We start from the raw sequence: 26,717 nt of genomic DNA on the forward strand, positions 1-26,717 counted from the left end.
CCCCACTATGTCCTCACATGGCAGAAGTGGTGGCGCTTCTCCTTGGAGCATTTCCTGTAGAGGGCACTAATCCCATTCAGGAGGGCCCCACCCTCAGGACTCCAGCACCGCCTGGAGGCCCCAGCTCCTAACACCATCACAGGAGCCACCCAGAGTTCAGTGTAGGAATTTGGGGAGGGACACACACACTGAGACCACAGTATTGGGCTACTGAAGAGAGACCAGCGTGGAGAGGACACTCCACTGCTCAAGGATCACATGGTCTTGAGCAGTGTCATGTGGTTTTGAACGTCAGTATTCAAAACACACAAATGCTTTCTCGATCACAGTGATGCAGCAGACCACCCAGCAGGCTGGAGAACAAGCCAGACAGGAGGGTCTGGTCACTCTGAAAGTGTCTTCCTCTCTCTCTCATGCACCTGCTCTGACGGCCTCTTTTATCACTTGACTTTTTGGCCTTTTCTCTTCTGTTATTCATTGAGGACTTGCCCTGGTTTCCAGCAAGCAAGCTCAGTCATTCAGTAATCTCCGACCCTTTTGTAACCCCATGGAATGTAGTCCATGCCAGGCTCCTTTGTCCATGGAATTTTTCAGGCAAGAATACTGAAGTGTGTTGCCATTTCCTACTCCAGGGGATCTTCTCAACCCAGGGATTGAATCTGCAAATGCTGCACTGCAGGCGAATTCTTTACCACTGAGCCTCCAGGGAAGCCCCTGGCTCCTAGGGTCTCATAATATTCTACCAGACAGCTGTGTTTTTTGGAAACTTTCCCACCCTCTTCCCCATAGCCCAATTATCCTCAACCAACCTTCCCATTCCATTTATGATTCTCTCAGGAAGCAATGATATTCAGGTCTGGAGTCCAACAGAAGAGCCAGGGTGAATCTGGGTGTTATACCCAGCGTGTGTCTAGTCACGTGGTCACCCTCTGTATGAGGTTAACCTCTTTGACTCTTGCACCCTTGTCTACACCACAAAGACTAATCTACAGGGCATGTGAAGACTGCAGGGGGGCCTGTGACCCCTGCCCCAGAGCAGGCCTTCCACAGACAACAGCCTTAACTTTGCTGCTGCTCTCTTCAGAAAAACAGTTACACTGACAATGAACTTACTTACAATGTAACAGTCATTAATAATGAACAACAAACTATGCACACAGCAACCCACAGACTATGTCTTTCATTTGATTTAAGAAAATAGCATTTTAGTTAAGTCAAATCACTTAATTGTAATTTAATAATTTAAATTGCAATCAATAGTGGCTTCTCGAACTTCATAATAAACGTGTGCTAAATCCTCACAAAAAGAATCTGTGTACTGGGGAACTTTATATAAGATTTTTAAAAGATTTTTTTATGTGGACCATTTTTAAAGTTGTTATTGAATTTATTACCATATTGCTCCTGTTTTATGTTTTTCTTTTTTTGGCCACAAGGCATGGGGGATCTTAGCTCCCTGACCAGGGATTGAACTTGTACCCCCTGCATTGGAAGGTGACGTCTCAACCACTGGGCCACCAGGGAAGTCCTGGAGTTTTATTTTAAAGAGGGGAATATCCCTGTTTCTATTCTTCTGAAAGTCTATACAATTTTTATGAGAGGAATAAAACAACTGAAATCCCAGCTGCTATTTCCAGAGGTTCTCCTCACCTCCCTCTTCTTTTCTAAAAGGCAGCGAGCCAGGTCAGGTTCTTGTTGGCGGCCAGCTCTCCCTGGCTCCAGGAGACCTGCTCAAGGTCAGCCTTGCCAGTTTTGAGGAGCCACCCGACAGGCCTGGTGGAACCTGAGCTCGGAGTCACTCGCCTGGCAGAGAGCTGATGTGGGAAAAGGCAGAAGTCAGAGAAGCTGGCATGAAAGGTAGATGAGTCATGGATAAGACCTAGATTCCTTTCTGCAGATGACCAGCTTCGTGAGACACTGAGGTGGAGCAGTGATGTGGAAAGCTAGCAGGTATGCCCGCTCAGGGCCACTTAACAAACAAACGTGCAAGGTTGTTCCTGCTGCCAGCAATCTCAGGTCCCCAGCCCTCATGCTCTAAAGCGACAAAACTCCATCCTGAGAGGTTTTGAAAAAGGCGACTTTCTGGGAGAAAACTGACTTTATCAATTACCTAAGTTTGATTAAGATAACGAGCAAGTACAACCAAAGGGACCATTGTAACTTACTTCCTGAAATTCAATCACATGAATAGTGCACAAAGGTTGGTGGCTGTGTGTCCCCAGAAAGGTGACTCACATACACATTACACAGGAGCACTGAACTTCTAGGCTGAAAACACTCAACAGTTTGACCCAAAGAACATGATAAGGTCATTTTATGCCTGCCTTTTCTTTTTTAGTTTCCTTAAAGAAGGGACCACTTTCAAAAAAAAAAAAAAGGATCCACCTGGTACTTTAAAACCTTAATAATCTTAAATGAACTCATTGAGGAGTGGTGAGAAATGTTAATGACAATAATAATACATATTCTTCATAAAGCGACTTATTTGGCATTTGTAAACTCAGAAAAGAACAAAGTTTTAACAAACTTTACACGTGAAAATAGCCTAAAACAACTGAAAACATTTGGACAATAAGACAGAAACTACGCTTTTCATAGCAATCTCTAGAGTACTTTTGTATATTTCTAGTTTAGCTAAGAGAAAACTGATACAAAAACAATTTAAAGTAACTAGAACACAATGGGAGAAGGCAGTGGCACCCCACTCCAGTACTCTTGCCTGGAAAATCCCCTGGATGGAGGAGCCTGGTGGGCTGCAGTACATGGGGTCGACTGAGCGACTTCACTTTCACTTTTCACTTTCATGCATTGAAGAAGGAAAGGGCAACCCACTCCAGTGTTCTTGCCTGGAGAAACCCAGGGATGGAGCAGCCTGGTGGACTGCCGTCTATGGGGTCGCACAGAGTCGGACACGACTGAATGAAGTGACTTAGCAGCAGCACACAATGACTCGGCATTATTTGAGAATTAGACACACAGGCCCAGAGCTAGGGCTTACAACCTGGTGACACTGTGTTAATGATTGATAGGGTTGACTCCTTTCTCATCTCCCCAATACAAGATCTGGCCAAACAGTAATACTGACAAAGCTCAAGACGATGACGTCTGTGAAGGTAACTCATTATCTCCACCAGGTAGCCTGTGAGTTCAGTCGTGTCTGACTCTTTGCAACTCTATGGACTGCAGCCCTCCAGACTTCTCTGTCCATGGGATTCTCCAGGCAAGAATACTAGAGCGTACAGCCATTTCCTCCTCCAGGAGATCTTCTCGACCCAGGGATCAAATTCACATCTCTTCCGTCTCCTACACTGGCAAGCAGGTTCTTTACCACTTGAGTCACCTGGGCGGCCAATTCCCTTACTGTCAGGAGCCAGCTGTTGGGTGGAGGGGAGGGGGTCGTGCAGGGAATCATAAGAGGGATAAAGCCGCCCCTTGTTGCTGGGGACTTGTCCTGCTTTTAGCACTTGAAAGTCCTATGTTCCAGAAAACTCTGCACTTCAGGGCAAATCACGAGGGGTGGGTTCCTAGAACAAGTGGAGTTGGGAAGACAGGCTCTGTTGGAGGCAACCTCCATAAAACCCACCTGTGAGCAGGTGCCTTTCTACGACGTGGGGGCTGGGAACAGGAGACACTGAGTTTCCTCCAGCCAAAAGGAGCCCAAGGCTTTCATGTCAGAGCTTCTCACATCTGGGATAAGGTGACATGGTGATAACATTGATGGATTTAAGGGTAGATTGCTGATACGTATAGTTGGCTTTTTCTTGAATCTCTCTTTCCACACATTGCAGAATTCCACTAGGCAGGAGCTCATTTTTATCTGTCAGCCTGAGTTAGATGCTGAGACTGCTGGAGGCCAAAACCATCTACAATAAAGTTCTGCATGATGCAATAATAAACAACTATAAAATGCATGGTATGCTGTCCAGGTAAAAAGGTGTATTACATATGAATGCTGGAAAAGAGGCTGGAGGAAGGCTGGCAATGAAACCAAAGTGCGTGGTCACTCGGGGACATGGACACTAAGGCTCAAACTTAGTGATTTCATAAGGGTTGCTTTTCACCACTTGTCAGGTCCCTGCAGACCTGTGTTAACCAGAGAGCTTCCTCTCTTTCCTAAATATTCCCAACCTCATTTGGTGATGTTGGGATCTCAGTCCTTCTGTCAAAGCAGAGGAAGGCCCTAGACACTGATCTCTGCTCACCCACTTCCTCAGCTCCGTCATGAGAAGATGCCTCTGGTTATAGGCAGCTTCCACGCTCACCATCAGGAAGGAATCTGGTAGTGGTGTGGATGTGGGACAAAGCACCCAGCAATGTCCTTTATGTTGTTGTGTTATTCTTCCGTTGCTCAGTCATGTCTGATTCTGCAACCCAATGGACTGTAGCACGCCAGGCTTCCCTGTCCTTCACCATCTCCTGGAGCTTTCTCAAACTCATGTCCATTGAGTCAGTGACGCCATCCAACCATCCTCTGCCGGCCTCTTCTCCTTTTGCCTTCAGTCTTAACCAGGATGGACACAAAGAGTCCATCCTCCAATACCGGCCCCACCCTCTCGGCCTGTCGGCTGGTTGGCATCGGGGCTCTGCCCTCTTGACGTGACCTCCCGTGGGAGGCTGTCCCGCAGAGATCTCTGTGTCCCAAACCCCAGGGCACTTGCTGCTAGCCCCACAGCATTAGGCCAGCCCGGAAGCAGCACCTCATTCCCCAAGCACATGGCGCTTCTCACCGTGCATTCAGTTCATTTTGTCTTCAAATTCAGGCACTCCTAGATATCAGGGAGATTACTAGTAACTATTAATATGACACAGCCCTTAAAAGACTGTAACTGCCAGCAGACACGTCAGCAACAACATGGAAACCCCTGAGAAAGGACGTCACCATTACTGTCATCGATATTTCTCGTCCTGCAGGACCTCAGTAGCGGGATGCCTTTTTTTTTTTTTTGCCAGATAGCAAAGCATCTGAAACCTCTGTCTCTCTGTCTTAGTGCGATACTGACATGAGTTTCAGAGAGAATCAATATCTTCTGCTCAGAATGGATCAAAACAAAGCAGTTGACTTACCTGAGAGGGGAATGAGTGTTTGCCCAGTTGTAGGCAGGAATCGCAGGGAATCCTTGCGCCCTTCAGGTACTCGCCACTGCACGAAACAACTAAAAATAGAGGCAAAAAAGAGACGGCTATTGCTTTTCCATTTGACAAAAATAGGCAGGCTATTAACTGTACACACTAGGAGAAAATGATAATTCTTTTAAAACTCGGTCAATCAACTCGAAAGAAAATAATAACAAACAGGGAGGTAAACCAAACTGTGTTAGTTCTTATATAACCAGTTCATTTACAAGTTCAGTGTTCCTGCTTTGACAACTTTTTCAAGGACATATTTAACCACAGACAGCAAGTATAAATGTGGTGGTGGTGGTTGTTTAGTCCCTAAGTCGTGTCCAGCTCTTTGCAACCCCATGGACTGTACCTCGCCAGTCTCCTATGTCCATGGGATTCTCCAGGCAAGAATATAGGGTGGGTTGCCATTTTCTTCTTCAGGGGATCTTCCCAAACAGGAGATCAAACACACATCTCCTGCACTGGCAGGTGGATTCTTTACCAATGAGCCACCAGGGAAGCCCTGAAAATCTGTCTAAATGCCATCAAATGTAAAAGGAGAGCAGAAGGCCTTAATCATAGTAAGGTCAAACAGAAGTGTTAAATTCCAAGCCCAGATTTTACAGGCTTCTCTTTAATGACCACATACAAAATAAATGATTGATGTAAATAAAAGAGCTAATTAAACAAATAAAAGAGCCAACAGGCATCCAATAGCAGATGATAACTCCCGGCAATGCAGGCAGTTCCAAAAGGAATCCCTGAATTACTAAGAGTACAACAGTAAGGAAGGTATTTTCAGATTCCTTTAAGAAGCATTTTTATTTCTTATTTATTTTCTAAAATATTTTTTCATGTGGACTATTTTTAAAGTCTTTATTGAGTCTGTTACAATACTGCTTCTGTTTTTTTATGTTTTGGTTTTTTAGTCACAAGGCATGTGGTATCTTAGCTAACTGACCAGGGATTGAACCTGCACCCCCTCCATTGTAAGGCAAAGTCTTAACCACTGGACCACTACAGAACTCCCAATGATGCATTTTTAAATTCCTGGATATATTAAAAAATTTTTTTGAATCCTACATGATATAAATCTATCGAAATAAAAATACTTTCATGCAACCATCTAGTGTGCATTCTGAGAAGCAAAAATAGGAGGAATAAAAGACATGATAGTTTCTATTTATGACATTTATTACAGACCACAGATAAGACAACAAGTGATACTGAGCGCACGCATGTGTGCTAAGTCGTTTCAGTCGTGTCTGACTCTTTGCGACCCTATGGACCGCGGCCCATCTGGCTCCTCTGTCCATGGGGTTTCGTAGGCAAGAGTACTGGAGTCGGTTGCCATACCGTCCTTCAGGGAATCTTCCCAACCCAGGGATCGAACCCATGTCTCTTTTGTCGCCTGCATCTGCAGGCAGGTTCTTTACCATTAGCGCCACCTGGGAAGCCCCTAGAAGAGGCCCAATGTCTCCAAAAACATTTTCACAGCCCAGGCAGGTTTTGGAGTGTCAACCCTGCAATATTTATCGATTGCCAATGACAGACTTCCTTCAGTGCTTTTTTTGTAAAAAAAAAAAAAAAAAAAATATTTATTATTTAATTTAGCTGTGTTGGGTCTCATTGGCTCTGTGGCATGTGGCATCTGAGTTCCCCAACCAGGGACTGAATCCAAGTTCTGTGCGTGGCAAGGCAGAGTCTCAACCCTAGGACCACCAGGGAAGTCCCTCCCTCATTGCCTCTGATCCACAGATGCCCAGGGAACCAGCCAGAAAGCCACCTGCAGGTACAACTCTGCAGCTCTTCACTTCTCGGCATCGACTGACCATACATCCTTCTTTCCACTAGAACTTTCAGACCCTGTTCACCTCAGCTTCTTTGTGGAACAACAAATTCTACATGGAAGGACTTTTCGCTTTTAATCTGATTATCATTTTTCCTACTGTGATTATAAAACTCTAAAAGAAAAAGAAAGCACCACTTATATAAGGTAATGTTTTACTTTTAAACTATTACATGTTTTATACTCTAGTTCATGCTCACAGACCTGTTTTTGATAGGTCAGAAATGTCATTCATCAATAAAGAGCTATAGAATTATAAGAACAAAATGCTAAAGTGCCTCAGACACTAATTTTTGCTTCTTTATCTCAGAAATACATATATTTCCTTTCTTGTAGTTAAAAAAACTTAAGATGTGATTCATCTGAAGATAAAAGTGCAGATTTTGTTACTTTGCAATGACATAAATAACAATTTATTTGTGCTCTATCAGAATAGAAAAATGCACCTTTAGTGTATGTTAAAAGGTCTTCTGGGATATGATAGTAAATCACTACACAATATTCATACACCGTTATATTAATGTTTACATCTGTAATAAGTTCTTCTAGACACAGAAAGTCTCAGGATCCAAACCTGAGAGTCAGCATCAGCCAGAACCACTTCCCTCGGCTTTCCGTGACGCACAGCCTAACGAGATGCTCACAGGGAGGTTCACACGGAGTACGTTTGACAACAATAATTTACTTTTAAGACAGTCAACTTCTTAGAATGCTCTAAGGCCAAGGTAATTTAGGAAGTGTTTTATGAGATTCAGAGAAGGAAAGGGGAGAGACAAGGATGGGATCCCATCAATTAATTTCTCCCCAAGTGTGGGTCCAAGCCCATCTGTGGGTAGGAGGTTACTTTCCACATCTGCACAGGGAGCAGGTCAGGCAAAGATGGAGAGGCAGGAAGGTTCTGGGCAGGTGAGGAAGAGCAAAGTCAGGAACTGGACCGTGCCCTCTGCCCTCTCTACGCAACCTGGTGAGATGTGACCAGGGGTGTGGTTTACATCATCGGGGCGTCCGAAGAGGAAGTCAGAGCTGGCTGCAGGGGGACCCCTTCACTGCCCATCTCAACAGACACAGTATCTCAAAACTGAGATGCTGGATGACAAGCAACCACAGCTAACTTATTACAGACAACACCCTATAACCATAAATGACAAACTTGCAGAATATTCCTTGTTCCTTTTTACAAAACATTATTTGGGAGAAAGAGTATGCCCCAGGAAAGGATTAGGGAGGCAACTTGCAGGGGCTGGGAGGTATGGGTGGGGAGGAAACCATGGTTAGTATTCTGAAGTTGTCCTCCACCAGAGAACACACTGAACCCCTTGAGCCAGATTATAGCTTCAATTCAAAGCAATTATTTTAACCAGATTCTTAAATGGCAACGTCTGGCTTTTCAGGAGTAGGGAGATAATTCCTGACGGCTTTCAGATACCATCAGGGTTCTCCACCGATCCCAGACGCATGGTGGCAGTCAGCCAGTCGTGTGACTGGTGACTCAATACACAAGTTTCTGTGGTCTCCACTGTCTGATACGGTGAGGACATCAATTTTTAAGTCTGGGGGCTAAACAGTGGCAAGGGGACTCTTTCCTAATAAAACAGAACTCCGCAGAGAAGCTGTACTCTAGATATGCTGAAAAGCAAACAACTGGATTGCATTTGCTTGCATCTCTTTAAGCTCAGCCTTGGCTGTTTAAATATTTTCTTCTTCCCAATGCAACATCTTTATCACAGAATTCAAGATTATTTACTGTTTGATTTGCAAAATCATGCAGGCAACCACAAAGAGAAATTTTTAAATGTTGTCAAACATCAGTCAAAGTGGCAAGAACCCCACCTTCTGTGATGTCAACTCCCCATAACAACATCCCTGTTAAACAAAGCCTGAGTCAAAAATTCTGTCTGGCACAGGCCGAATACACACCTTGCAGTGTCTCTGGAAGAATGAGATATGCAAACATCCTCTACAAGAAAGAGGCTTCATGAAAACTACAGAAGGGGAAACAAAGAGAACCCATCCAAAATGAAGGCTGCACAGATCTTTGAAGAAACAATAGAGGTTACTTCTGCTGAGACCCTGCGCTGACACCAGGAGGGCCACCGCTCTGTCCTAATTAAAGTGTGATTCTCCGAACTCTCCTCCAGGGCTCATTATTCAGGAGAGTCCGGACCCGTGCAAACAAAGTCGCCCGGGTACCAAAACGCACCTCCAGAGACACCTAGACGGATGCAGCGTTGGGCTCCCCTAAACAGCAAAGAAACCAGTAAGATTCGCTCCCCAGCACTTGCACTCTAGCATCCAGGTAAAAACAAGATTCCCACACGAAGAAGCTGGTTGTTTACCAGTTCAGCCTTCTCCCGGAGAGCATATTTGAGATGGAACGCTGGAGGGTTGCGTGATATTAACAAAAGCAAGATCAAATTAAGCAGATGACATGATGAGCACGCTTCATTTCATGCATGGCCGTGTTTTGCAGGAGAGATAAAGATGCAAAGTAATTACCATGAGCTGCAACTTTTATCCCTGAGCCCTTTAGGCAGCCGGTGACTGCCCTGCGCTCACAACAAAGACGACCGCCTTCTCCTGGGTGCCCGATTACTCCTGTAACGTTACCAGCTAAGCACCTCGGCCGTGGCCAGGACGCAGCGGAGTATTTCTGTATCCGTGTCTCCAATGCAGCATAAAGAGTTCTGTGGAAACCTATCAAACCGGCGAGCAGCACGGCTGGCAACCAATAAGGAGCGGCTGGGGCGGAATCCGGCACATGCTCTCTGAGGCTCAGCTGTCACCAGCGTTTAGCAGGCTGCTAATCTAATTATAGCTAGTTTGCTAGCACAGAGCACCGGAGCCAAGCGCAGGAGCAAATTAAATTTTAATAAATGAAACCCCGCAGACAAAATCATCTTGATTTCCTGTCACTGTGAGGATTGATGGGTCACCTTATAAACCAGAAGTGGTTTTTAAAGTGCATTCTTGTTTTTCTTCCAATCTAGAGAAACAAAGAGTGGTTAAATCAATGTATGGTATGACCAGCTTCCTTCAACTTAACAGATTCAAGAGAATATGAAAAAGAATGTGTATATATATATATAGCTATAACTGAATCACTTTGCTGTACAGTAGAAAATAACAGCACTGTAAATCAACTATACTTCAACAAAATAAATTTAAAAAAACTTATATTCCATAGAATATGAAAAAGAAGATGTTTATTTATGTATAACAACCACTTTTGTACAGTTGAAATTAACATGACACTGTAAATCAACTATACTTCAATAAAATAAATTTAAAAAATAAACTTAACAGATTCCAAAGGATATGAAAATTAAGTGTATATTTATGTATAACTGAATCTCTTTGCTATACAGTAGAAATTAACACAGCATTGCAAATCACTGTAAGTGTGTTAAGTCGCTCAGTCATGTATGACTCTCTGCAGCCCCATGGACTGCAGCCCACTAGGCTCCTCTGTCCATGGGATTCTCCAGGTAAGATTCCCTTTTCCAGGGGATCTTCCTGACCCAGGGACTGAACCCTGTCTCCTGCATTGCAGGCAGATTCTTGACCATCTGAGCCATACTTCAGTGAAATAAATTAAAAACAACAACAACAACACAACACATTTTTCAGCACAGAGGAATAAATAATAAATTCAGTAGTAGGACGATATTAGTGGTAAAGGTATAAAATTGGAGTTTTTATTTACCTTGATAAGCAATTTGCCATTTATTTGTCCTAACGTGCTAATTAGTCTCTCAATATAGCTTGAAATACCATGCAAATTTCCACCGATCCTGAAAATGTACTAATCAAGGTGTCAAAAATCATCACTTTGACTACAGTGATGAATAATAATTCAGAAGCACAAGAGATGGAAAAGGGGCACCAGAAGTCACTGTAAAATAAAAAAAATCGGGAAATATGCCCATAGCACAATTTCTTGGTAAAAATAGCTTCAGAAACTGAATCTCGCGAGAGGCATAGGAGAAAAGCATGGTTTCCAACAAACAGGCTATTGGGATCCGCTATTCCCTGCTGTGTGACATGGGGCAAGTGACTGGATGTCTCTGAGTCTCAAAGGCAATAGTGGGAAGTATCTTGCAGCATCATTGCCGGGAGCTGTAAGCACTCAGCACTCAGCGTGGACCCTGGCACACAGCGAGCTATAAATTAAGCTGTTATTCATAGCAGCTATCTTTTCACAACACCACGGTGTCTCCCTCTTTTCCTGGTACCAGACTACTCTAAAAAGGAGTATCTAAAATTCTCCAGGGCACAGCTTTGTCAGAAACATCATTTAGAAATAATCAATGGGAACAGAATCTAGAAAGATGGTACTGATGAAACAATTTGCAGGGCATAATGGAGACGCAGACATAGAGAATAGATTACGGACATGGGTGGGGAGGAAGGAGAGAGAGGGACGAACGGAGAGAGTAGCATGGAAGCATATACACTACCATATGGAAAATAGACAGCTAGTGGGAATTTGCTGTATGACTCAGGGAACTCAAACCAAGGCTCTGTAACAATCCAGAGGGGTGGAGATAGGTAGGAGGTGGGAGGGAGGTTCAAGAGAGGAGACATATTTATCTATGGATAATTCGTGTTGATGTATGGCAGAGACCAAAGCAATGCTGTAAAGCAATTGTCTTTCAATTAAAAATAAATAAATTTAAAAAAAGAAGTAATCAATGGTGACAAGCCAAGAGCAGACTTGATAGCAGACAGAACCATTACAGGTATTCACTGTACTAACAAACATTATTTCCCCTACTTCTTTTTGGATATGAACTATTCACTAACTACAGCTGATTCTATATGAACCAATCTCCCACTTCTTTTTGTTTTTTTTTTTCCCACTTCTTTTTGGATATGTATTATTCACTAACTTCAGCTAACTCTATATGAACCAATCTCAAAAGGAATTGTCGGGAAATGAGGGTTTATAATTGCATTTTGTGAATGATTTAGAATATAGATTAAATGCTATTATAAGTCTGAAAAGGGCTTCACTGGTGGCTCAGATGGCAAGGGATCTGCCTGTAATGCAGAAGACCTGGGTTCAATCCCTGGGTGGGGAAGATTCCCAGGAGAAGGGAATGGCAATCCACTCTAGTATTCTTGCTTGGAGAATCCTATGGAGAGAGGAGGCTCATGGACTGTAGTCCATGGAGTCACAAAGTTGGATATGACTGAATGACTAACCATATACATCTGAAAAAGAGTTTTCAATGGAATATAAATTGAGAAGGTTTGTAATGAGGAGACTGATTAAAGCGACACATTTATGTGAAAAGGGCTCACAGTGGAGAGGTCAGCTAGTCAAATACAACTTTTATCCATGTACCCATTTATTTGTTTTCCCTTCAAGTCATTTTTTTCTTCCAATATGTTCCTCAAAATTAACAGTCCTTCAATCATATTAATCAAATCTCTTAAAACTTCTTTTCCGTAATTCCCCCAAATCGGTATATGTTCTACCAATCCAAGTTCCAATCCAATGATAACATGCAAACTTCTCATTTCTGTAACTTTGCTGTGTTTTGGTTTTCCTTTGAAAACCTTTACAAAAAACTGACATGCTCAACCTGCCTTTAGCACATGCATAATGTTTATTAGGTATAGCAGTAGAATGTACGTGCTCAGTCATGTCTGACTCTGTGACCCCATGGACTGTAGCCTGCCAGTCTCCTCTATCCATGGGATTTCCCAGGTAAGAATATTGGAGTGGATTGCCACTTCCTTCTCCAGGGGATCTCCCGGATCCAGTGACCCAATCGGCTTTTCTTACGTCTCTGCATTGTTAGGCGGGTTCTTTACCACTAGCGCCACCTGGCATTATGAGTTGCTGTGAGGAACCAAATCCTCCCAGAGATTAATTAGTAGCTGTGGGGGAAAAAATTACTAAGGGGCACCCTTCATCCTTCCCTCTTTGGTTACCACAAACTGTATGAGAAGTAATCCAAGGGAGGAATGGCATGGCCCATAACTTTCAGAGCAAAGCACAGAGACTCCCGGTCTACATATCAAAGAGTGAAAAACTGCAGAAATGTAGACATAGATACCAACCGTGGGAAAATATGATAGACACAAACTTCTTTAAATGACTGCCCCAGGTGCTACTTCGCAGCAGCGCCCGCATGGATTATCAAAGCACCATCACCATTATCGGGAGCTAAAACTCCAAGAGGAATTGGCTTCAGTGATTTGGCCTAAGGCACAGATCCCTGGAGGCTGCCAGCATCCAGCCTGGTACCACTCTCAGGCATTCATCTGGGAATGCCAACAGCTCTGCCTTCCTCGTCATGGAACAGACTGCTGGCTCAAAAAGGGGCACTTTTAAAAAGCTGTTTGATTAATTTGTCTCATGCCTGTTTGGTGTGAGACATTAAACACACTTTGTAAGAGAAAGAAGCAATAATCCCTTCTTAGGTCTTATCTTTCAACACTGAGAGCCCATATATTAGTTCAAAACTGGGTAACAATTAACTGCTGATCCTTCTTTCTTTAATTTTGGGCTGTGCTGGATCTTCGCTGCTGTGTGAGGGCTTTTCTCTAGATGCAGCGAGCAGGGTCTGCTCTCTAGCCGTGGTGCACAGGCTTCTCTTGCTGTGGAGCACAGGCACTAGGGCGCTTGGGCTTTAGCAGTTGTGGTGCATGGTGTATGTTGCTCTGTGGCATGTGGGATCTTCCCAGACCATGAATCAGACCTGGGTCCCCTGCAGTGGCAGGCAGATTCTTAACCACTGGACCACCAGGGAAGCTCTGCTGATCATTCTTATTATCACTCTTCTGGGGGAACCTAGATCATTTTTTTCCAATGATCCTCATTTCCTAGGACTGGTGAAATAAGATGAAATGTCAGGGAGCAAGGAGACATAAGGACTCAGGAACCTGCAAGGAGGCCAGCTCTGGAGATACTGACACAAGGCTTGCTTTGCCTGGGAGGGAGCTGTCACCACATTAAGGTGCAGAAGCCCTGGGAAACCCCGTCCAACGACCTGAAACAGACTGCATCATCTCTACGCTGATGATCCAGCGCAGCTCACAGCTGCTCGGGGAGGGGCTTCCTAGGACTCACCAGCCCGGCGAGGTGGACAGCATGAGTCAGCGATGCCTGACCACAGTGCCAAGATGGTGGGGGGTCTGCCAGGGGCCCCCCTCCCCATTTCCTTGGGCCACTTGCCTGCCGTATCCCTCCAGTACAGACTTACATGGTCCCAACCTCTCCGGCCGTTTGTCACTCCAGCCTGCCCAGTGGACCACAGAGGGCAGTACTCTGGACTTTGAAATGGCTTTATCACAGGTCAGTTTTTCACTGGATCAGCGCGGGGATGCCTGTTTCCCTGAGAGTGTGCCTGCTTCTCAGGCCTCAGAGTAAGGAATCACATGGTGGAAGAAGAATAAAAAGAATCTTTTAGGTGGAGGGCCACATGAGTTTGTGCGTGCTTTAGTTGTGTCTGATGCTTTGTGACCCCATGGACTGTAGCCCACCAGGCTCCTCTGTCCATGGAATTCTCCAGGCAAGAATACTGGAGTGGGTTGCCATGTCCTCTTCCAAGGGATTTTCTCAACCCAGAGGTTGAACCCATGTCCCTTGTGTCTCTTACATTGGCAGGTGGGTTCTTGACCACTAGCGCCATAGAAAGCCCTTAAGTGTAGGGCTAACCCTCAAAAAGATTTGTTAGTCACTCAGTCATGTCCGATCCTTTGCGATCCTGTGGACTATAGCCCGCCAGGCTCCTCAGTCCATGGGATTCCCCAGGCAAGAATACTGGAATGGGTTGCCATTCCCTTACTCCAGTGGAACTTCTCAACCTAAGCATCAAACCCAGGTCTCCCACATTGCAGGAAGATTCTTTACCATCTGAACCACCATGGAAGCCCCAAAAGACTTACACGTACATAATTCACATCTGCTGTGTCTCATTCCCTCCTTCTGGCCTCTAGCACCTGGGGCCAGGGTGTGGAAGGCCCAAGTGCTGACAGCCTGGGGATTCCATTTTGCTCCTCTTTTCACTAAAGCCAAGTCAAAGCTATGGTTTTTCCAGTAGTCGTGTATGGATGTGAGAGTTGGACCATCAAGAAGGCTAAGTACCAAAGAACTGATGCTTTCAAACTGTGGTGCTGGAGAAGACTCTTGAGAGTCCTGTGGATAGCAAGGAGATCAAACCAGTCAATCCTAAAGAAAATCAGTCCTGAATATTCACTGGAAGGACTGATGCTTGAAGCTGAACCTCCAATACTTTGGTCACTTGATGCAAAGAGTTGACCCACTGGAAAAGACCCTGATGCTGGGAGAGACTGAGGGCAAGAGGAGAAGGAGATGACAGAGAATGAGATGGTTGGATGGCATTACTGACTCAATGTACATGAGTTTGAGCAAACACTGGGAGGTAATGAAAGACAGGGAGGCCTGGCATGTCGCAATCCATGGGGTCACAAAGAGTAGGACATGCCTTAGAAGCTAAACAACAGCAACAACATGGTTGTTCCTACACACACACAAAATGAATTATTATAATCCATGGATATATAATTAGATATTATTAAAATCTGATATATAATAATTATTATAATCTAATACTTAGAAGGGAAGGAAATGGCAACCCACTCCAGTATCCTTGCCTGGTGAATCCCATGGACCGAGGAGCCTGGAGGGCTATAGTCCATAGGGTCGCAAAAGAGTCGGACATAATTTAGTGACTACATAACAAACAATAATTAGATATAATAATAATACCTAGACATTATTATCTAATAAGAGCTATGAATTAGGTGGTAAAAGTTGTCCTGAGCTTAACAGCTTCCCTTCCATTCTCAGATCAAGTTTCCTGAACTCCACCAGGCATTTTTAGGATTTGAATGTGTTTTCCTCATTGGTAATCATCATGCTCCCAAAAGGACCCGGGATTAGACTCCCACTACTGACCATGGGATAATTCCTACAAAACCTTCAATTACAATGAGTGGATTAATGTCCTAAATATTAGCTCTGTCTCTTGAAGTGGAATGCCTACACATTTCAGTCAAAAGCAGTTTTCCACAGCTGTAAACAGTTCTATAAAGTATCAGTACCAGTTCTGGAATTCAATTCTATGTGTACTGTCCAAAATCAAGACATATAATCTTGCATAAGTAAGGCATGTTAATATTTTAAGGAGGAGCTTCATAGAAGAACTTTAAGTATGTATGGCATGAACGTTCATAATTATATTTTAACATGACTAACTTTGAAAGATTAGACTTTTAGCCAAACAAATGTGTAACTACAGAATATAATTTGGTATGAAATTCATTTGGGGTCTTTATGAAACTTTTAAAGTCAGTAGAGACCAAAGAATGAATTTGAGTAAACTCCAGAAGATAATGAAGGACAGGAAGCCTGGTGTGCTGCAGTGCATGGAGTTGCAAAGAGTTGGATATGACTGAGCAACTGAACAACAATAATGATACAGGTCAAAGAGTAGCTGTCTTGAAAAGGGCCACAGCAGAACCTCAGAGGTTACATCCTGAAGGATACTCCTTGGGAGAATTACATTGCTGGAATAATACCATCATATGCTTCTCACCTTCTATCTCATTATTTTTTTTATCGCAGTCTAGCCATCTTCCGGGCTTCCCAGGTGGCTCGGTGCTAAAGAACCTATCCATCAACCCAGGAGACGTGGATTCAATCCCTGGGTTGGGAAGAGTCCCTGGAGAAGGAAATAGCAACCTACTCCAGTATTCTTACCTGGAAAACCCCATGGACAGAGGAGGGCTACAGTACATGAGGTGAAGAGAGTCGGACACAACTTATTGACTAAACAACAGCCACCTTCCAGCTGGCAACCTTAGATAAGTTACTTAAGTTCCTCAGGCTTGAATTTTCTCATCTGTACCATAAGTATGATGATGCTGTGTAAATAAAATGAGTTAATATACAAAGAAAGCATGTAGGGAGTGCTCAGCATTTTGCAAACATTATTTAAGTTCTCTCCACTTGGCTGATGGCAAGATTAAAACATCCAGGCCAAATGTTATTAATGTAATTAGAAAGCTGACCCTCTTAAGAAAAAGGACTAGATAATAAAAATAAATAACCATATGCCCTTAGTACAACAGAGATGGGAAATGCTATACTGTTAAGAGTTTGTTAATAACATCTAGAAATTATGAACCTCATACAGGCATGACTTTTTTCTGGGATAATCTGAAAAAACTTCTTGAAAATTTGACAAATATGTATACATTTACCCCTGGCCACTCACTTTTGAGAAACTCATCCTAAGGAAATAGTTGGGATCATGTGCTAAATTATAAACCATTCAGGATATGTGCAAATAAAATACAAGTAAGGAATTTATCATAGTATCCTTTATTATAGAGTGAAAAGAGAAGAAAATATCATTCAACAAGAGCCGTTACATAAATGATGGTGTATAAATAAAATGAATGGAATAGAATGCAGCTATTTCAAAGCTATACTCTAGAGGAATATTTATTAAGTGGAAATACAGCTGAATATTAAGTGAGAGTTGAATCGATGGATATTATCCTACTTTGGTAAAATTATTTCTGTGTATATATGCACAGATTTCTGTGACTATATATGGAGAAAAAGTCTAGGGGCAAATGTGAGATTGAGAGTAGATTTTATCTTTGCATGGTCAACTTGCCTGAATTTTAAAATGCTTCTACTGTGCTCTTACTAATGTTGAACATAACTTATTCTTTTTTCAATTTTATTAAATTTAAATACCATTTTAATTTTTTTTTTTTTTTTTGCTGCACCACGCAGCATGTGGGATCTTAGTTCCCCGACCAGGGATCAAACCCAGGCCCCCTGAAGTGGAAGCACAGAGTCTCAACCACAGGACCACCAGGGAAGTCTTTGAGCATAAATTTTCAATTAAAACTTGATATTTTTCCCACTCCTACTCAAGAAAAAGAACAAAATGACAGGAAACAAGTTTTTAAGGAGTGGCTCCTCTAGCATCTCAGGCTCTGAGGTACCTACTGCCTCTCCAGGGTCAGTGACTCTGTTCTCCCAGCAGTTTATAGGATACAGCTCAGCTCTGCTAACCAGCTAGCAAGTAGCAGCTTCAGCAAACAGGATTCTGATGTGCCCACTGTTCCGAGCCAGAAGTCAAACCAGAAGAGTGGGAACCAAAGGTTTAGCCTGGATTGTCAATCTGTTGATGCTTATTAGGCATTAGAGCCTCAGCTGACGCTGGAGCAAGGACTCACTGCTCACTACGACTCAGATATTCCTTTCCTAAGTCATCTGGATAATTCCCTCCTTTTACCTAAAGGCGCTTATGTACTTAAAAGATATGTCCAGATTCAAATGCCTTGAAAGAAGCCAGGAAGATTCAGTGATGGAGAAAAAAGAAAAGAATTTCTTTGGATATAAAGGCAGAAATATTAGCATCACTGAAGACTGACTGGAACTCTGGCAGGTTTTGGAAGCATGGATTGCTACTCCTCCAGTGACAATTAAGTTTAAAACAAGGTAGAGCAAAGTAGGGGCCTCCCAGATAGCTCAAAAGGTCAAGAATCTGCCTGAAATGCAGGAGACCTGGGCCGATCCCTGGGTGGGAAATATCCCCTGGAGAAGGGCGTGGCAACCCACTCTAGAATTCTTGCCTGGAGAAGTCCATGGACAGAGGAGCCTGGCAGGCTCCAGTCCTTGGGGTCGCAGAGTCGGACATGACTGAGTGACTACTACTTTCACTTTCAAAGCAAAGCAGTCACCTTTCAGTATGTGCCTAAACTGACTCTATTTTTACCCTCACAGTTTAAAAAGTCTTGCAAATCACAGCTCAGTATCATTAACAGACAATGGTTCCAAGGTTTTGTTAGAAAGATATTTCCATTTATATGTGTAGATTTTAAAGGCAATTTTGTTATATCTGGGGACCAATTTTTAAAGTTCTACAATAGAAATTAAAGTGCAAATGGGATTTACTTAACAGAAATTTGCCTTGAAGCAAACTGAGCTCTGTTCTACCTATACTGTTAAGTGTGTAATTACTTGTAATGTCAAAAGTCAAGATTTTTTTCCTTACTGAAAATACTCATCCCCCACTTTCTTTTTGACTGTGAAGTTCTTCATAAATGGTGACTGGTTTTCTGAATCTAGATTCCTCTTATTTCTATATTCATACCTAGGGATCCTTTTCTAAATTTCTTTTTACAGCAAAGAATCAATTTTTCATTACGTAATCCTGTTCAAGGCAGGGATAATAATTAGGGAAACTTTTTCATTTAACAAGTGTTATTCTCCTGGAAAGGCTTCCCCAGTGGCTCAGTGGTAAAGAATCCACCTGCAATGCAGGAGACGCGAGTTCAATCCCTGGGTCGGGAAGATCCCCTGGAGGAGGAAATGGCAACCCACTCCATGGACAGAGGAGACTGGTGGGCTACAGTCCAAGGGGTCACACAGAGTTGGACATGACTGAAGCAACTGAGCACGCATGCATTTTCCTGGAAAGTTTAGCACTCAGTGATTTGAGCAGAAAAAATACTATGTTCTTCAAGAATGAGGAAGAACTTATTTGAAGAGAAAGACTCCTTTGAAAATATGACCATCCGAATAGTTTCTAAGTAAAATCGAAAATCTGTGTCACTTATTTAAGGTTCTTGCTTGGGTTAACAGTGTATGCTTTACCGACACAATAAAGGAAAATGTTGTCCCTCCAAATGGAACTGAAGAGTCTGTAAATTTCTGGTGATGTTTGAAAGTCATTTCTTCAGATGTGGGTTCTCTCTATGCAGGGCACCTTTCCTAAGCCCAGTATCAGTGTATCAGGTAGAACAAGCACCTGGAAAAGATAAGCTTCACTGCATATTACCTTTATCATGTGTATGTTATTAGCTTTGAAACTGGAAGTGATTTGAAGGACATTAATTCCCCTTAAAGGAAACTTTCTTGGGCTTCTCTTTCACTTTATTTTCAAAGTCAGATTACAAGCTAATTTAAATTTCAAGTATTCTGATTACATTCCTCTTGAATGACTGCTCCTGATCTTTGCCAAGTCAGTGTTCCCATTCAGGGCGAAGCTATTTTAACTCTACTGCAGGCAGGTCTCCTAATGAAGAGGAGAGTTTAAATTCTTCTTACGTGGACGCGCACATGATGAATGTTTTTTAACACAAAGTCTGAGTCAAGCCTACACAACTGGCTTTCTTGCACTAAATTATATAGAAGGCTTTTAAATGAATATTGCAGAAATGTTCTGCCATAGGAATAAATGGCATAAAGTTCCTGACAGATTGGTGTGAAAGCACTATAGGGGTCTACAGGGCAGCGACAGGAACTGCCCACCTGACATCTTGATGGTATTTTGCACCTTGTATAGATTAAAGAAGCTTTGGAAGTTTTAATCATCTTCCTCCAAAGGGGCAAGCATAATCTTCAAATTTGCTTTCAGTGTTGTTTAAGAACAAGAATAATTTGAATATGTGATGCTAGTTAGTACCTGGCCTTATAAAGATGGTACCTGGTGATCCTGAGAGTTGGGGGGTGGAGGAGAAGTGGGTGGTTCTTGGTTCATTTTATTTTGTCTACAATGGGCACAGCTCATCCACATGAAACAGTGGATCCTGGCTTGTCTGGGTGAGATACACAGGAAACCTTATAGGCCTTGCTCTTCCATCAGTGGGATGGATGGTCCAACTGATGAGAATCAATACTTGAGCCTATGGAGATGCTCTGGTTGAGAGCCAGGGTCCCACAGAGATGAAGAAAAGACCTTCTGCCCCAAACCCTGCCCTGGGACAGGTCAGGTGAGGAAGGAGAGAGAAGGAACGTCTTTTTGATTTGTTATTACAACTTTTCTTAAAATGTCCTTATTTTCAGCAATGGAACATATACAGAATTTTTCTATTATTTTCTTTTTGAAAAATAATTTCTGTCTTCCCCAAAGATGCTGATGCTGTGTGCCTTTTGGTAGGATCAAACAAACAAAATAAGCCTCTGTGGGGAACCAAGAAAAAGCAATCCTAAAGCACTGCTATTTTAAAAAACAGTGAGGCTCAGTCGTGTGAAATTAATTGGAATTTCAGTCAATCTACCGTTCTTCCCGATTTACTAGTTTGGGGGCTGCTCTGTAGTCTGTGCTCACTCATGCTTTCATACGTGTTTCTTTTCAGCATGACTCTGTGACCTAAATTGCAGTGAAATGGAATGTATGACACCAAATTTCTCATGTCTGAACAAACTGAAGTCATCCAACTGCAAAACACAGTCCACCTGCAAAATTCCTGTCAGTCATCCATCAGTGATATTCTGCATATGGTGGAAATGTATGCCACAGTTGCAATAAGAAAGGATCATCCACCCAGAAAAGGATGGGAAGCTACTAAAGATGCTGAAATTCCAACACTGTCATTTAAAGAGAACGAACAAGTTAGATCAACAAGGCAGAATGGAGAGAGAGCTCAGATATAGACCCATAAAATTACAACTGACTTTTCACAAAGGAACCCAGACAATTCAATGAAGGATGAAAAGCCCTTTCAACAAATGATGATGGGACAGCCAGATACCCATTTAGAAAAAATAGTAAGCTGAGATCCCTACCTCACATCGAAAATATTGACCTATAATAGCTCAGAGACTTAAAAGTTAAAAACTAAAACTATAATCCCTCTAGAAAAGGACATAAAGGAATATTTTTGCATCTTTGGGGTAGGCAAAAATTTCCTAGAGTCACAAAAAAACACTGACTGTAAAAGAAAAAAATTATCAAATGGTCTTTAAAAAGTTTTTTCAACTTCTGCTCATCTTATCAAGACACTGTGAAGAAAATGAAAAGCCAAAATGAGAGAAAATATATCCTTTACATAAATGTAAAAGAACTTTTAGCCAGAAAAAAATTGAAGAACAACTAATCAACAACAAAGGGCAATCAAAATGCTTAAAAAAGGCAAACACATGAATAAACACTTTGCCAAGAAGATACACAAAAGACCCGGGAGTATATGCAAAGATGGTCAAAGACATGAGTTATGAGAGAAATACAAATCAAACCCATAATAATACACTATTCCACAGTCACTTAACTTACTAAAAATAAAAAGACAATAGCAAATGCTGGCAAGACTACGGAAAAAACAGACCATCACACACTGCTAACAAGAAAGCCTGAATTAACCAAACACTGATCCCGATTATCCAGCAATTCCACTCAGGGGTATTATCCAAGGTAGAAGAAAATGAATATCCATAAAAAGACTCATTCAACAATGTTCATGAAACTTTACTCAAAATGTCCAACTGAAAACAATCCAAATGCTCAGTAACAGAAGAACAGATAAACAAATTGCAGTACATAATGAAATAAATATTACTCAGCTACTGATACAAAAAGGATGAACTCCAAAGACATAATGAATCTTGAAGACATGCTATGGGATGAAATGAACTAGTATGAAGGGCATTCACTGGATGATTCCATCTTTGTCAACTTAAAAACACGTAAGACTAATTTAACTGGAATCCCAGCTGAAATATTTCAAATTCTAAAAAATGATTCTGTTAAAGTTCTGTATTCAATATACCAGCAAATTTGGAAAACTCAGTAGTGGCCACAGGACTGGAAAAGGTCAATTTTCATTCCAATCTCAAAGAAAGGCAATGCCAAAGAATGCTCAAACTATGACACAATTGCACTCATCTCACAGGCTAGCAGAGTAATGCGTAAAATTCTCCAAGCCAGGATTCAATAGTATGTGAACCATGAACTTTCAGATGTTCAAGCTGGATTTAGAAAAAGCAGAAGAACCAGAGGTTAAATTGCCAACATTCATTGGAACATCGAAAAAGCAAGAAAGTTCCAGAAAAACATCTATTTCTGCTTTATTGACTATGCCAAAGCCTTTGACTGTGTGAATCACAACAAACTGTGGAAAATTCTTCAAGAGATGGGACCACTTGACCTGCCTCCTGAGAAGTCTGCAGGTCAAGAAGCAACAGTTAGAACTGGACATGGAACAACAGATGGGTTCCAAATCGAGAAAGGAGTACCTCAAGGCTGTATATTGTCACCCAGCTTATTTAACTTCTATGCAGAGTACATCATGCAAAATGCTGGGCTGGATGAAGCACAAGCTGGAATCAAGATTGCCGGGAGAAATATCAATAACCTCAGATATGCAGATGACACCACCCTTATGGCAGAAAGCGAAGAAAAACTAAAGCGCCTCTTGATGAAAGTGAAAGAGGAGAGTGAAAAGTTGGCTTAAAACTCAACATTCAGAAAACTAAGATCATGGCATCCAGTCCAATCACTTCATGGCAAATAGGTGGGGAAACAGTGGAAACAGTGGCTGAATTTATTTTGGGGGGCTCCAAAATCACTGCAGATGGTGACTGCAACCATGAAATTAAAAGATGCTTGCTCCTGGAAGAAAAGCTATGACCAATCTAGACATCATATTAAAAAGCAGAGACATTACTTTGCCAACAAAGGTCCATCTAGTCAAAGCTATGATTTTTCCAGTAGTCATGTATGGATGTGAGAGTTGGACTATAAAGAAAGGTGAGTGCCGAAGAATTGATGCTTTTGAACTGTGGTGTTGGAGAAGACTTCAGAGTCCCTAGGACTGCAAGAAGATCCAACCAGTCAATGCTAAAGGAAATCAGTCCTGAATATTCATTGGAAGGACTGATGCTGAAGCTGAAACTCCAATACTTTGGCCACATGATGCAAAGAACTGACTCATTTGAAAAGACCCTGATAATGGTAGATTAAAGGCGGGAGGAGAAGGGGACGACAGAGAATGAGATTGTTGGATGGCATTATTGACTCGATGGACATGAGTCTGAGTAAGCTCTGGGAGTTGGCTATGGACAGGGAAGCCTGGCATGCTGCTTTCCATTGGGTTGCAAAGAGCTGGACACGACTGAGCAACTGAACTGAGTTGAAGACTAATTTATGGCGACAGAATAATAACTTTTCCCAGAGTGGAAAAGGGAGTTCTGATTAGAATTTACTTCCAAAAACCCCATATTGTATTAAAAATATAGTCTTGCTACCAAGTTTTGAAAAAGGTTTATTATTGACTTGACATCCTAATGAAATTACATTTCAAATTCTTCTGAACCTTTCAATCTCTGATTTATGTATATTAATAGTGTGCTGTGTATACAACAGAGAAAATAATGATGACTCTATTCTTCATGATTTAAATGACAGTTAAAGTTTACTCATTTAATATTGTGCCTGATTGTGTGTATAATCAGTCAAGTCTGACTCTTTGCGACCCCATGGACTGTAGCCCATCTGGCTCCTCTTCCATGGAATTCTCTAGGTAAGAATACTGGAGAGGGTTGCCAATTCCTTTTCCAGGGGATCTTCCCGACCCAGGGATTGAACCCATGTCTCCTGCGTCTCCTCCACTGCAGATTCTTTACCACTGAGCCACCAGTGAAGCCCCAGGAGGTAGTAAGATGACTTTTACATCCAGTTTCACTCCCTGACTCCTCAGGTCTCACAACCAATACTGTATATTGAAACCAAACAGAAACATTTTTAAACTGAGCTGAAGTTCCAGAAAGGGAGAGAAAGATATTTTAAGTCAGGCCAAATAGTGAACAAAAATTTATAATAAGGCATAAAACTCTCTGAGATACAATAATTGAAAATATTTTCCTGGAGCACCAAGGCCCACTGTTGTAAGCCCTTGTCCTGCCTCTCTGCAGTCCCTGTCCTAGGGATGACGTGGAAGTCCCATGTGTGCTCCCGGTCCTCACATGTCCATCTCCAGTTCATCTCCTCCCCGACCTCAGGACTGCCAAGGCACACACCTCAAGGTCTCCGTGTATCTCTCCCCTCCTGCCGAGGCCCTTCCTGGTCCTCATCTGCATCAGTTTCTGTTGCCGCGTAACAAGCATCCCACCCACCTACTACAGTCTCTGTCGAGGCGTGGCTTAGCTGGGTCTCCCAAGGCTGCCCTCAAAGTGTGGTCTGGACAGCTTTCCTCTGCAAAGCTCAGGAGCCTCCTTCAAGTTCCCGTGGTTGCTGACAGAATTCAGTCCCTGGAGGATGGAGCACTGAGGCCCCAGCTTTCCTACTAATGGGAGGGCCATCCTTTTCTCCAAGACGCAGCTCACAGCTCCCTTCTCCAAGGCCAAGAGGAGAATCTCTATTGCCAAGATGGAGTCTTACACGAGATAACCTAGTAGTAACAGCAGTGTTATTCATGCCTCTCTCTGCATGCCATTAGCCCCACCCACCCAGCACAGGGGTCATCTCAGAACTCTGCCAACCATGCCCTCTAAAACGCTAGCACCCACTCCCACAACACACACATCTACTCATCTCCCTGCTTTATTTTCCTCTGTAGTACATTTAACAGTTGAAATAACAAATATTTGATATATTTATCTTCTGTATTTCAGCTTCATCTCACTGAAATGTAAGCCTCACTAGGGCAGAACGTTTGGTCTGTTTTTCTTTATTACTATATCCCCAGCCTGCAGAAGACTACCACCTGGCTCAGAGCAACTTATCAACAAATATTTATTGAATGAATAAATGATTTACTACCTAGGATTGACTGAGAAACATCAGCATCTCAACATCTCCAATTTTACTCCTAAGCACAGATTTCTGCCACCTTTTTCCACTATAGTTAGTTGCCTTACATTATAACTTTTAGTCACAAAAGATCAAGCTAAACGTTATCTTTTCCACAGTTGCAAAGCTATATAGCTGTATTTTACTTATAGTTTTATCAACCAACTCTGTGGTGAGAAAGCCACACTAAATATATGCAAAAACCACCATTTTTAAGCTTGCGTAGAAACAGATATGTTTAATGTCCGGTTCCCAGGCTCAGAGAGGACTTCTGTTTGTTTGTTTTTTAATCTTAAAAATAATCTTTGGTCAAAGAGTGGAGAAAATAGGAAGTAAAAACCAAGGTCCTTTGAACTCTGACTCCAAGAAAACCACAAGTATGTGACTAAGTCGGTGACGGAAACAAGACAGAAGTATGGTGTTTGGAGGCAGTGAACATAACCGTGAAATCTGTATCTGACTGAAGACTTTTCCTGATGTCCAAACTAAAAACCTCTTACATACAGAAGTGTGTGCTAAGTCACTCCAGTCATGTCCAACTTTGGGACCCCATGGACTCTAGTCTGCCAGGCTCCTCTGTCCATGGGATTCTGCAGGCAAGAGTACTGGAGTGGGTTGTCATTTCCTGCTCCAAGGGATCTTCCCAACCCAGGGACTGAACCTGCATCTCTCATGTCTCCTGCATTGGCAGGCAGGTTCTTTACCGCTAACACCACTGAGAAGCTCTTACATTAAGTACAGCCTCCACTAAAAGTTAACTGAATAGCACTCAGTTGATCACATGTTGGGCAGGTAGATTGTCTCTTTCATCTTGTTTAACTTTCCCTACTCTTGTTTATTTTACTAGCGACACCACTACTAATGCAATTCAAGGAATACAATAAATTTTTAAATCTCCCTTGCCAATAATAAATGAGCATTCACTCCTGCATCCCTGGCTGGTTTCTCTTCTGCCTTCTCTCCTCTAACCATGTATATGGTTTAATCTGCCTAAAATAGTGATTCTGGCAAGCCTCTCTGGTTATGAACACAGGGTGGCTCCCTACAGCCTCACTCCTCAAGTTCATGGTCCTCCCTGGGACCTCACTTGTCAAGTTCCTCACCTAGGTTAAGTTGTATCCTGGATCAGCCAGTATTCTTGCCTGGAGAATCCCATGGACAGAGGAGCCTGGCGGGCTACAGTCCATGGGGTCACA

At 42.5% G+C, this 26,717-nt stretch overlaps 1 protein-coding gene across 1 annotated transcript in view; it reads right to left on the reverse strand.

The window, feature by feature from the left end:
* LOC129560012 (uncharacterized) overlaps positions 1 to 26,717 on the reverse strand; it is a 141,956-nt gene that overhangs the window by 60,590 nt on the left and 54,649 nt on the right. Inside the window, exon 4 of the mRNA XM_055431973.2 lies at positions 5,065 to 5,153. Within this exon, the coding sequence (XP_055287948.2) occupies positions 5,065 to 5,153 (89 nt within the window). The remainder of the gene's footprint in view (positions 1 to 5,064; positions 5,154 to 26,717) is intronic.

This window comes from Moschus berezovskii, chromosome 16 (genome assembly GCF_049115385.1).
Source record: "Moschus berezovskii isolate FMDL1 chromosome 16, NW_MosBer_1.0, whole genome shotgun sequence".
Classification (NCBI taxonomy): Eukaryota; Metazoa; Chordata; class Mammalia; order Artiodactyla; family Moschidae; genus Moschus; species Moschus berezovskii.